The 13,146-nt window shown below is 40.8% G+C and overlaps 1 protein-coding gene across 7 annotated transcripts in view; it reads left to right on the forward strand.

Moving 5' to 3' along the window:
• The window catches only part of LOC102314195 (protein Dok-7), a 40,936-nt gene extending 29,124 nt beyond the window's left edge, over positions 1-11,812 (forward strand). For 5 of the 7 annotated variants that reach the window (XM_042227436.1, XM_042227438.1, XM_042227437.1 and 2 more), the window contains 2 exons: positions 6,282-6,461; positions 11,465-11,812. In XM_042227436.1, coding sequence (XP_042083370.1) covers positions 6,282-6,461; positions 11,465-11,601 — 317 coding nt within the window. In that variant the 3' untranslated portion in view covers positions 11,602-11,812. Of the gene's footprint in view, positions 1-6,281; positions 6,486-11,464 lie in introns of all 7 variants that reach the window. The other 2 variants (XM_042227439.1, XM_042227440.1) reach the window with 2 other exon arrangements.
• The last annotated feature ends 1,334 nt before the right edge of the window (positions 11,813-13,146 follow it).

Consider the following 13,146-nt stretch of genomic DNA (forward strand, 5'->3'; position numbering starts at 1 on the left):
TAAAACAGACAACGGCATGAGTCACAGTCTTTGCTATTTGTTTTTTTTTTTTTTTATGTCTTCATTGGCTTTTTATCCAAAGCCATAAACTCGAGTTACGTAAAGGCCCATTGTGTGCTGAGAAAACTCACAGATGTGTAACCAGAGAGTGCAGTGATGTGTGACGGGCTGCCTCCCCTGATATGAGGCGAGAGGACAGTTGTCAGGGGACGTTTGGCCACTTAAGCATCCCACACCCAGAAACATGCCCTCAGTCAAACACACACCTGCTCTACAAAGTCCCTGCAGCTGTCGCAGTGTGGCACCAAACCCATCAGTCATTTTCACGTACCTACACACGACTCACGACTCCCTCGTCATCTTTCCCATCATCCCGCTTCAGCAGACACTTAATGGATGGGGGGTAGACCGGATGTGGCTAAGTCCAGCAGCTAAGGTATGTGGGCTTAGTGGAAGATAAGCTACAGAAAAGCTGTCATATGATTTAAGAACTTTTCATATTAAAACAATGCACACAGGTCAAATAAATAAAATATCAGGTTTGAGGCATTCCAGACTTTGCAATAAATCATAGCTCTATGTGATGAAAAATGCAAGCGGACACACACATGCTTGCATCATGAGTGCATCACTGTATCAGAACGCAGCTAAACAAACACTGGCTTTGCCCGTGGCGCTTTAGATGCTGCTGTGTTGGTCATTACATGTTACACACTAAGTGGTCGGCTTGGAGAGGTGTGAATTGCACCTCAGGACAGTTTAGGCTAAACACTGCTAATCCATTTCTGAAATGATATTTGTAGAACCAGCCCATAGCCATTATGTTGTCGTTAATTATTTAAATTTCACTGTTTATTGAACTTATCTCCTACTCTTTGTTTCCCACCAAAATAATCACACTGGTGCTGACATGAAGAGAGTATCTCATTGATATTAAAATGACTACCACCAAGTCTCAGGTGGGAATTAATACAAATACACCATTTTATGCTAAAGCTTTTAGCTCACAAGCAAGAGCTTCTTTCCAAGTTCAGCGGAAGAGGCATCGTAATCAAAAACCTGCCAACGGCGTGACACCAAAGTAAGCAGTTTGAACCCTTGAATTACTTGAATCTTCTTTATAATGTTGCTTTAATTCATTGAGGTTTCCGGGCATTTGTTTAGGCACAGCTCCTTATGTACCTATCACAGTATTTCAGTTAGGTTCAGGTCTGGACTCATTGCTACACCTTGATTCTTTTCCTTTTCAGCCGTGCTGTTGTAGGTTTGTTGCTGTCCTTGGGCTCATTGCCCAGTTGTTGGAGTCAGTTCGAGACATGCTTTGGCTATCAGACAGATTGCTTCACTGGAATACTTTAGTACACAGAAGAGTTCATAATCAGGTCCCATGACTACCAAACAAGCAAAAATCATCATCCCTCCCCCTCCGTGCTTTACGCTTGATACAGCGCAGACATTATCGAAAGAAGATGGTTTTCCACCTGAAACTTTGCAAGGTCTAAACAGTATGTCATCTATAAATCTGTGTATTATTCAAATAATATTCTTTGACATGTTTTCAAGATTACGCAAAAACCCTCCAGCCCTCCAAGGGGCTGATTATAAGTTTTGATTTCTAAAAATCAGCCTTTACTAAAGACCACATAGACTACACTATCATAAATAGGATTCTGGTAGGACGGCTTTGTGGCTCGTGCACATCTGTGATGTAGTCTTGCTCTCAAAAACTCTATTTTAATTTCACGCACCCGCCTCTTCAACTTTTTACATAAGTTTATTACATCAAAAAGTGGATGTTGTTGTCCTGGTGAAGGTCTCATTTAAAGCTGAAACTGGAGAGGGAGAGAAATGGTAAGGTGTTCTAGTCAAAGAAAAACAAACACCTACACTAGGGCATTTTGCTTTCCCATTGCCAAAGGTTTCCACATGCATACGTTGCCATAAATTGTACTTTGTGGGAGGTTTACAGGTCTTTGTAATCCTTTTCGTGTACATACCACAGCTTAGTGTCCTTCTGCAACAATAATGTGGGAAAGGTGCAAAACCCACTCACCCTGAATACACAGTTATTATCTGAACTGTGTTTTCCATCCAAAAGCACTTGACTTTTTAAGCTGGGGGTCACTAAACTCTGTCAGGTATTGCCTCTAACTTCTCCCCTGGAGGTTTTGCAAAGTGTATTATCGAGACGTCCCCCGGCCTTAGAGCTGTGGGCAAATCCACTGTTGTAATGGAAGCCATTATAAAGCACCACACTCTCCTGCAAGGGCTGGTTGGTGTCTGATCAATTAGGTTAGACTTTGCCAAAGGCTGTACCCACTGAGACTTTGCTGGCACTAATGGCTTCTCACTGATTGTAAGAGTGTCCCCTGGGGTTGATGCTTCTGAGCTGCGGGTAATGGCCACTGCCTACTACCATTTAGGAAGAGTCAATAGCAGGTGAAATCTTTTCTTTCCCAAATGTTGTTCTATACAATCTGTATGCCAATGGTAACGCACTATCTGTGACAGGGTAATTGCAACAAGAGAAATATGAATCCATGTTGGCGCATATATAATACTGTAGGAATCTATTGTTTTATTTACTATAAGACGGTTATAGACGTTCTACTACAGAGTCCACACTCTGATTAGTGTTTCTGTTTGTAGTTGTGAAATGCCTCAACCAAGCTGCTTTGTGTTGCTTTGATTGACAAATAATGACGGAAGATAAAAAAAAAAAAAAAAAAAATCTTTTCTGTGATCCAGATCTACTCTTTAATCTTTAAACATCAATGCACACACAGCAACGGACTCAAAGAAAGGTAAATAAATGTTCACAGGCTCAGATCAGCAGTGTTTGCATTGTTAGGAACAGTGCGTTGTTTTGCTACGTCTGTAAGGGTCTGGGCTTTTTGAATTCTTTTTGTTTTCTTTTATATTAATGATGAAACATTTTTGTTGACATTATACTTGAAAAAGATAACACAAGCTCTGTTTGTGTATTGTAGCTCAACTATGATTCTTGAGGGTAAATCAGGGAAAAATGTATTTGCATTGGTGCGTTTTTCAACAATTCACTCTTTTTTGGGGGTCAGATATTAATATAAAAACAGATATTGTTTTTCCCTAAAATAAGTTCAAAGAAATTATATATGATTTACTGTTTGGACTCCACTTTGTACATAATGAATACAAGACTTTGTGTGTTTTTTCATATTTTTTAATAGTGCTGAAAATAAAGTGAAACTATAAAACTATAGTATTAAATAATTAGTTAATCATTTGATCAGTTTTGCATTGCATTTCAAAAATCAGCAGATAAAAAAAGATATTCATGAACAATAGGGATGGGAATTGTAAACTGGTTCCTGTTCCCAGTCTTCCAATTCCTTGGGATTGTTAGTCTGCCTGCCAGTTGATCCCACTTTCTTGCACTCTTGCAACGATGAACTGTTTTCAGTTCTCGTGTCAGAGGAGGGAAATGGCGACACAGTCTAGAACGTGGATATGAACAAAGACGAGATAAATGGTCTTTGTGTGCAACGTCGAAAACTGCATCCAGGACAGAAACAACCACATTATGCTGCTGACTTTTCTCTTTTTGGAAGCAGTAATGAGCCTGCAGGCCCTGTTCCAACTTTCACAAGTTGATGGAATTGCCTTATCATGATCCAACACCACTGGCAGAAATACAGCCTCGAACCATGACACAGTATTCGCCATGTTTTGTAAATGGCTATAGATACTCACTGTTGTCTCTATCTCCTGAACTTCTCCATGCACACGGATGGTTTGAACAAAAACATTTCAGCTTTAGTTTCATCACTCCATAAGGCCCACTCCACTTTCTTCCTGTTTCCCTTCTTTAAGAGTGGCTTCTTGACAGCAACGCTTCCACTTAAACCATTTCTGATGAAGCTTTAGTGAGCAGTCGATGGATAACCTGAAGGCCCAGATCCATCTCTCAGGTCCTGTGTCAGCTCTGTTGGGTTTATTAAAGACTTGAATTGCAGCTACTTGAACTGCACTCTAGTTATGTGGTCACTGCAGGCCATAGTGTACGACTTGCATCACTTGCATGCTCATCAAACATTCAATGACCCCTCGTGCTCTGTGATTGAGGCTAGATTAGAGTCCTTCCTTCCACGCTCTGAGTTCACTTGGAAAACAGTCTTCGGGTCTCAAAATGTGAATTTTTTTTTTCCCTTTTCTTTTTTTAAATTATGGACCGCTAAAGATGAGAGGCAACATCTGGCTTGCTGTCAGCACGCAGTTAAAAAGCCAGCATCTGTGATGGTATAAAGGGTCATTAATGCACATAGCATGAGTAACATGTTTGGAGGCACCACTAACAATATGTTGAAAAATAGACACAGCTTTTGGAGCAACATATGCTGCCATGCAGATGATTTGATTATCAGGGAAAAGTCTTGCCTGCGATGCCAAACAACATTCTGCATGTTTACAAGAAAACATCAAAGTGAAGGTGTCTGAAAATTGGATGTATCCGAAGTTCAGACCTTTAGATCGGATTTGGTGCATTATGAAACAATGAATTTGACAAAGAAAGCATAGATGAGATCCTATTTTAGATGAGTCTGTGAAAATGTTTATATTTCAACATTATAGTAATTCTTTCCCTTTGTTCCCAGACACCATTAAAAAGAACAAAAAAGATATTTATACATCGAAACTCTGATAGTGTGTGACTGCCATGGCTCATCTATTTTGTGCTGGTAGACAACTTTTTGTACCTGTCATGTAAGCCCATCAACCGGGTTAGATGATTCCTATGAACAGTACTGCAGTACTTGTTGTAGTAAAACCACAAAGCATGTAGATTCATTTGGCTTTCTCGACTCTCATTTGCACAAAATTAAAGTGACAGCAAACGTTTATATCACCGTTCAGGAGAAGTGATTTTCACTGGTCTCTATTCACAGAGCAGTATTCAAGTTATGCTAATTTCAAGATATCCTTGAGCGTACTGTACTCTGGTTTTGAAGGTTGCAGCTATCACTGCATTAATGCATACCCAGGCACCACAAAAAAATAAAAAAAATATGTGATGTGTGTCACAGAGCTGAAATATGCACATATTTTATGTAGTGGTTGTTCTGAAGCTGTATCACTGAGATGCTGAACTAATCATTTCTGCAGCCAGTAGAAAACTTGACTGCAAATCTGCCTTTCTCAGCTTTTAGGTTTATGAAGATAAAGCCGTGAGCTGTTTCTTGTGATTTGAAACAATTTTTCCGGCACAATTAATTAGATGTGCAATCCACTGTAGGCAAAAAATCTGGCAATAATGTGTGTTTGACAGGAAAATCAAAGAGGTTTGGGTGTTCCTATTCAAGTTTTAATGAACGTTTGCTAATAGAAAAATGAGATTTTGCTCCATAAACCCTCAGATATTTGATCTGGACACGTTCATACACTATACAGCCGCATGACAAAACAGCTTGATGATGATTAAAAGAACAATTGAGTTTTACTTCCTCAAAGCATTCTGTGCTTCGAGGACGTAATGTGTATCCCATAAATTATCTCTGGGGCATATCCGCTAATTTCACATAATTAGTCTCTGGGGCGGGGAGAGAACCAATTCATCGTGAAACGCTGTGTTCCTGTGCGACTGCCGATCCCATTATAGCTACCGTTGTTTTTACTGCTGGAAACCGTATTGATACTTGTGCTGTGGACGTCTGTATTTGAATATATCTAATTGACACTGGGCTGCAGCCTGGAGAGCTGCTCAGACTGGAGGGTAAGTTTAGCTTTTGATTAAGGTTATAATGACAAAAACAAATCCAGTTTCAAAGAAGTGTCAAAGTGTAAGTCTGGTTCAATTTAATCTTTTAATTATTATCAGTTCTGAGAAAGACTTGATTGGTACTGTGTGCCGTCATAGCCCGTTTGAACTTGTCTCTCTATGCCACGGGAATCCTCACGACAGGAAATCTAAACATGGGCTGTTGCACTCGGGCAGCATTTATCATAATAAGAAACACAAACTGTCTAGAAAACACAAGTGAATCTAGAAATACGTGTAGTGTGTGTTCATTGTGCTGAACCCAGGTGGCATTGTTCTTTTATGTTTTTAATAGATTTTGGTTGACAGTGAAGGCTTTGAGGTGCAAAAAAAACATAGCATATTATCAACAGGACAAATTGCTTGTTATTTTTAGTTTCTGTGGGGGATTTTTGTTAAAAACAAGTGTTCACACATTAAAAAAAGAAAAAGCATGACAGAAACGAATCTAACACCGTCTGAGCTTAATTTACTCTCGCATTTTCAGGGGCCGTGTTTGTGTTCCCCCCAGAGGCTCCGCTTGCTGAAAGACCTCGCGGTGAAGGTGTGACGTATGTGAATATTCCTGTTAGCCCCACGTCCAAGAAGCAGCTCAACTACATGGAGCTGGAGCTGCAGGATCCTGTGCATGGCACTAAAGCGGCTGCCGCACATCTGCCAGCTCAGAGTAAGGAGGCATGAATATCTTCTGGTTAGTAAAGGAGATAAACGCCAGATACTTGGTGTCTGAGGAATGAATGTTCTGCTTTCGATTTATACATATAACTGCAAACGGCAGCTGTGAGGACCAGTCAGGGTGGACACTTGGAAAATTGTCATGTTACAAGATTATAGTTTAAAGGATGTCACCAAGACTCTGTTTTATTTGTCCAATAAGAGAGCATTAATCTACAGAGAGCTTTTTGATTGGTGGTGCAGAATTGCTTATTGAAAGCAGGTTTAAAGGGAACTGCTCTAAGAAGAGACGGTGGCAATTCACTGCAACCACCACATGATGCTGTAAGCTTAAGTATAGAGCAAAAAAAGTTTGTCTGATTAATAAATCTTTGAATTGTAATAGGCTGGGTATTGAAGTGAGCTGTTGTCTTTTTTGGCACAAGGAAATGTCTTCAAGACCGGCTGTTAAACTGTCAAATATTACAAACTGAAACAAATTCTCAGACTTGTGTAGTTATTTTCAGTCGGTCTGCAGCGCACGTCTTCCATTAAACTTTAAACAAACTACCAAGAAATGTTGTAATCACATTCATGACCCACAAAAGATGAATCCTAATGACTCTGCTAATCCTGAATTTTTATGTCTACCTCAATGCACCTCTTTTTTTTTTTGGCTGCATGTTATAGCACCACCAGCCAATAAGCAGTAACATTTGTCCAATGTTTTCATTTAGCACCAATTTCCTGTAAAACTTCCTTACTAACCTAAGCTATAGTTTGTCTTTAGTGCCTGTTACCACCATGGATTGCTGCCTGTGATAAAGCTTGTCGTGGGACACATTGCTGTGTAGCCACAGACCGCGTGGTCAGAGTGTGCAGCACATCCTGCAGTCTATCCATTTTATTTATGCAGAGCAAATTCAAAACAATGTTCATCTAAAGCTCATCAAATGCCATTATGGACAGAAATCCAACAATCCAAAGATCCCCTATGAACAAGCACGTGTTGGCGTGAGGGGAAGTAAAAGAAGCTGCGGGCGAACTATTAGAGTTGGTGTTAGTCAGGTCTGATGAACCATGTCCTGCGTTTTTAGAGAGTAAGCTGTAAAATCATTGTTTCCTTTTATTCTCTCTTCAGATTGTCTTTGTATATTTGTGAGATTTTCCCGGGACTGTCCAAAATGCAAATTGTTGAATTTTAGAGACCACCTCCTTGATTTAAGAAACAAAATGACCTCGGTAATGCCCTGATACTCATAGTGTGAGGCATTTTTTGCTTTTGCTCAATGTGCAAAAGTGTTCTGTGCAAGAGCCAACTTACAGTAAGCTGGTGTATCAGCGTTACGCAAGGATGAAAGCCATTGTAGTTACATATTTATGTGTAATTCTAGTCGACCTACTCAGAGTTACTGGAATCGCTCGCAAACAATTGAGATGATTTCCTCTCATCTTGGTAAAAGACAGCTGAGTCCTTGTCATCGGAGCCGTAATTGACAGACACGTTGGCCGCTAGCGTCACTGCCCTCGAGAATACGAACAGCGTGGCTCGAGCTCTGACATGAGGTTAATGTCTAATGTCAGCAATACAGTTTATATCCTGGCATGCGGCCTCATTAATCTGTCACCTGGGAGGAGGAGTGTCCTATTTCGGCACTGAAAGGGGGTCGCAGGGCATTCAGATCACAGCTGTAAACTCAGTGGCCCTAATGGGACCCTCACTACCGACGGGCATGGACCCTCCTCAGGACTATTATGTGTTGTGAGGAGCCGGTTTTGATGTCCTCAATTCTGACACTGTAAGGCGACAGGACTCTAACAGGAGACACATATTGGTGCACGAGGACTGATGTTGTGGGTTTAAACTCTGACATTTTGCTTATATGATTTTCACATAAGGTATACAGTGGGGCAAAAAAGTATTTAGTCAGCCACCGATTGTGCAAGTTCCCCCACCTAAAATGGTGACAGAGGTCAGTAATTTGCACCAGAGGTACACTTCAACTGTGAGAGACAGAATGTGAAAAGAAAAATCCATGAATCCACATGGTAGGATTTGTAAAGAATTTATTCGTAAATCAGGGTGGAAAATAAGTATTTGGTCACCTCAAACAAGGAAAATCTCTGGCTCTCACAGACCTGTAACGTCTTCTGTAAGAAGCTTTTCTGTCCCCCACTCGTTACCTGTATGAATGGCACCTGTTTGAACTCATCATCTGTATAAAAGACACCTGTCCACAGCCTCAAACAGTCAGACTCCAAACTCCGCCATGGCCAAGACCAAAGAGCTTTGAAGGCCGAAGTATTGTAACTCACAGCAGGAAAAGTATTGTAGACCTGCACCAGACTGGGAAGAGTGAATCTACAATAGGCAAGCAGCTTGGTGTGAAAAAATCAACTGTGGGAGCAATCATCAGAAAATGGAAGACATACAAGACCACTGATAATCTCCCTCGATCTGGGGCTCCACGCAAGATCTCATCCCGTGGGGTCAAAATGATCATGAGAACGGTGAGCAAAGATCCCAGAACCACACGGGGGGACCTGGTGAATGACCTGCAGAGAGCTGGGACCAAAGTAACAAAGGTCACCATCAGTAACACACTACAACGGCAGGGAATCAAATCCCGCAGTGCCAGACGTGTTCCGCTGCTGAAGCCAGTGCATGTCCAGGCCCGTCTGAAGTTTGCCAGAGAGCACATGGATGATACAGCAGAGGATTGGGAGAATGTCATGTGGTCAGATGAAACCAAAGTAGAACTTTTGGTATAAACTCAACTCGTCGTGTTTGGAGGAAGAAGAATACTGAGTTGCATCCCAAGAAATTACTGACCTCTGTCATCATTTTAAGTGGGGGAACTTGCACAATCCGTGGCTGACTAAATACTTTTTTGCCCCACTGTACATTATGGTAATGTGCATATGGAAGACAGTGCATGACAGGAATGTTAAATGCTTCAGCTAAATCATTTGCATATGATTTGTGTTGTGATGCGCTATCTCATTCTTGAAGCACGCAGACTGGCAGCGAGGCCAGAGATGTGTGTGTGTGTGTATATATATGTATGTATATACCGTATTTTCTGGAAATAGAACGCACCTGTACATGAAGCACTGATTAAGTCTATATTTCAAAAAAAAAAAAAAAGAAAAAAAAAAAAAAAAAGATGTTACACTCCAGGACATTTTCAAGTTCAGGCCACCTGCTTTTATGTCCTCTGAAAGCTTTTCTCGACTTTTGGCATTGCATGAGCTCTTCCCGCTGCCGCCTCCAACGTCTCACCATAGACTTCATTGACGTCTAAGCTTGCGTGCAGCAGCGCGCGTTTCCTTCCTGGATAGCAAGATCTGATGGCCTTCAACTTAAAACTCATATAGAACTTCTTATGTGTGGTTTCCAGATGAAGGGGCGAGGATTTGAAAATAATTACCAGTTGGTAATTTGTTGTAAGCCTCACGGTTCAAAACCTAGGAAAAAAGTAGCGGCTTAGAGTCCAGAAAATACGGTGTGTATATATATGTATGTATTAATGTTTTAAGATGATCTAGGAGTGTTTTTTGTCACTTCCACAATTAATGATTCAAGTTCAAGAAATGATTATATCCCCTAACAATTCATTTCCATAATCTTGTTGACAAAAGAATGTTGGGATTAATGAAAAATGCCCAAAGACATCTGCAAATGTGTAAACCAAAGGGAAACAAAAGAAATATTATGGAGTAAAATTTATAAACAACACTTTGCTGATGCCACCTTGCAGCCATTTATATCAGGAAAGTGAACTTGTATACTTGTATATGATTGATGGCTCATGAAGGGAAACCAAAGCCTTAGGCTAGATGCTTATCTCCGACTTAGCTAGGCTAATCAGTCGCTACAGGTAGGAGTGAAAGAATCTTAATATTATAAATGAAATAATCATTTAAAACTACATTTTATATTTTATTTTTGTTTAATATAAAAATTAGATGATTTGTAACATTTAAGTGAGAGAAAAAGGCAAAAAAGCTAATTAATAAAGAAGGTGGGAAATGTTTTTTCACAGCACTGATATAAGAAAGTAAAGTTTATTTATGTAGTGCTTTTCAAGAATAGTATAAATTGCTTCACAATGTCAGACAGTAGAGCATTAAAACAGCATAAAAGGATAAAACCAAATAAAAGCACGTTTGCATAGGTGGGTCTTCACCTTCCCTTTAAAGGTATCAGCAGTGTCAACAGATCTTTAGTCTAGTGGAAGTGAGTTCCACAACATGGCAGCGAAAACTTCCTTTTATCCTCGACTTGGACTGAGGTACAACCAAGAAGCATTGATCAACTTGCATCAGAGACCTAGCAGTTATGTATGGATGTAGAAATTCACTAATATAGGGAGGCACCACAAAGAGCTTGGAAAGTGATAATCAGAATCTGAAATTGAACTTTGTGGTGAGCCAGTTTAAAGAGGGCAGAATCAGTATCACAAGGGACCTTTCAGAGGAACTGGTGAGAAACCTTAGGGCAGCATTCTGGGCTATCCAAGGATGCGATCCAGAGATAATTTGGTCAGCAGAAGTAATAACAAATTACAATAATAACAATAAAGTGAGACAAAATACACAATTGGCTGCCATCCAGTTATTTATATGACAAATAATTTGGTAACATTGAATGACATGTACAACTGGGCATCATCTCAAACAATGATATGAGATGTCTTCAAAGAAGACAGGCCCCAAAAATGAACCTTGGGGCGCACCACAAGATAAAATCGTAGAAGAGGACAGGAATTTAGCAGAAGCGCATGAAAAGCTTCTGTGAGTGAGGTAAACGTATGATATGATATTGTATGATACTGATACACTCGTTGGAATATTTCTAAAATGACAAGCTAATTTTCAAAATTTCCATTGTCAGATTAGTCACCTAATAGTTTCTGCTCTGTGCAGCTAGTTTTGTGTGCAGCACAACACTGATGAATAATTAAATGGTACACTGATTGAGTTAAAAGAAGTCCCACTTTTGTGTCCTGACAGGAAAGAGCTCCACCAAGTACGCCCAGATTGACATCACTGCCACAGAGATGGCCCACAAAGTCGGCACGTTGCACGCTCTGGGTCGGCAGGAGGGCCTGCACACTCTGGAGCTGAGAAGAAAAGGGACGCCACATTGAATTTTCCTTCACTCAAACATTGATCTCAGCAGGATTTTTTTTTCACAACAGCAGAACTACAACATCAGACTATAATGTTAGCAAGAAACGTGGCTCTGAGGGCCTTCCTGTGGGATTCCTTCTCTATTCTGTTCCATCTTTTGAATACAGATATCTTTGAAAGCAACCTCAGCCAGTTTACAAAACCCAGAATACCAGAAAAATTTATTCCGTCCAATGTCTACTTTGTTAGATCGAGACTGTAGTCACAAAGGAGCTGGAATATGGAGCTGGCTTTAGAAAGGTTTGGCTCTTAGTCATGAGATTTCACAACGTTTTTTTGCGAACTCCAACATCTCATTAAATGGCATTACGCTGCTCCTCGAGCTCCAGGCTCTCTAGAAGTTGGATGAGCAAACCCTGGGCTGAGTCAGGGGCCTCACTAATACCCCAGAGCAAAGGCACTTCACAGCTCACTCAAGCCATCACTAATTGTGTGCTGTTTTTGTCCTTGTGTGGGTAAAAAAAGAAAGGTAGGGTGTTGGCAGGAAAGGAAGTGGAAACAGTGTTTGTTCTCACAAGGAGTTCACGCACATTTATTCCTCAGTGATCTGTAATTCCATATGTAGTTGCACATAATTCTTTCTGTGTTTCAAATTTAGGAAAGTTTACCAGCTGGTCTTATTCAGAGTGATGCAAAATTCAGAGTAGCTTGATGAGTAAAAAAAAAAAAGATTTTTTGTGTAAAAGTAGCACAAGTACTGTATTTTCTGGACTATAGAGCGCACCTGTATATAAGCCGCAGATATCTATGTTGAAAAATTAGATATTTACTGCATGTACAGAACGATTTTGTACTGTAAATGTACATGTATGTAACAGATTCTTTCAGTGCCTTTTAACGGCAGCAACTTAGCTGATTAAAACGGAAACAAAAGAAAATAACCGGTATTAGGATCCACTGACAGACATCAGAAAAGGATGCTTCTCACCACTTGTCATCCAAGTCTCCCACTCAACCCGGAGCGCAGCTTTAAATGCCCGATTCACACTGATGTCAAGTGGCTGCAAATACTTTGTTGTACCTCCAGGTTTAGGGCCCGGATGGCTTGGGGATAGAAGCTCCTCTTGAGTCTCTCTGTCCTTGCCCAGATGATGCGGAACCTTCTACCAGATTGCAGAAGTTGGAACAGTTTGTTGCCAGGATGGGACGGGTCCTTCAGTATCTGTGCTGCTCTAGTCCGGCATCTCCTGGTGTAGGTGTCCTGAAGGGGGGAGAGCAATCCTGCAGCAGCGTTCTGCTGTACGGATCACTCTCTGAAGAGCTTTTTGGTCCTTCACACAGCTGTTCCCAAACCAGGATGTGATGTTCTGTGTGAGGATGCTCTCCACAGCGCCTGTATAGAAAATCCTGAGGATCTCTGGAGAGACCCTGAACTTCCTCAGTTGTCGTAGGTGGTACAGGCGCTGCCTAGCCTTTTTGGTCTGGACCTGAATGTGGGCAGACCATGTCAGGTCTGAGGAGATGTGGACACCAAGATACTTGAAGGACTGCACCCTCTCCAC

Source organism: Haplochromis burtoni, unplaced genomic scaffold (assembly GCF_018398535.1).
Source record: "Haplochromis burtoni strain Fernald_Lab_line unplaced genomic scaffold, NCSU_Asbu1 Contig_260, whole genome shotgun sequence".
In the NCBI taxonomy this organism is placed as follows: Eukaryota; Metazoa; Chordata; class Actinopteri; order Cichliformes; family Cichlidae; genus Haplochromis; species Haplochromis burtoni.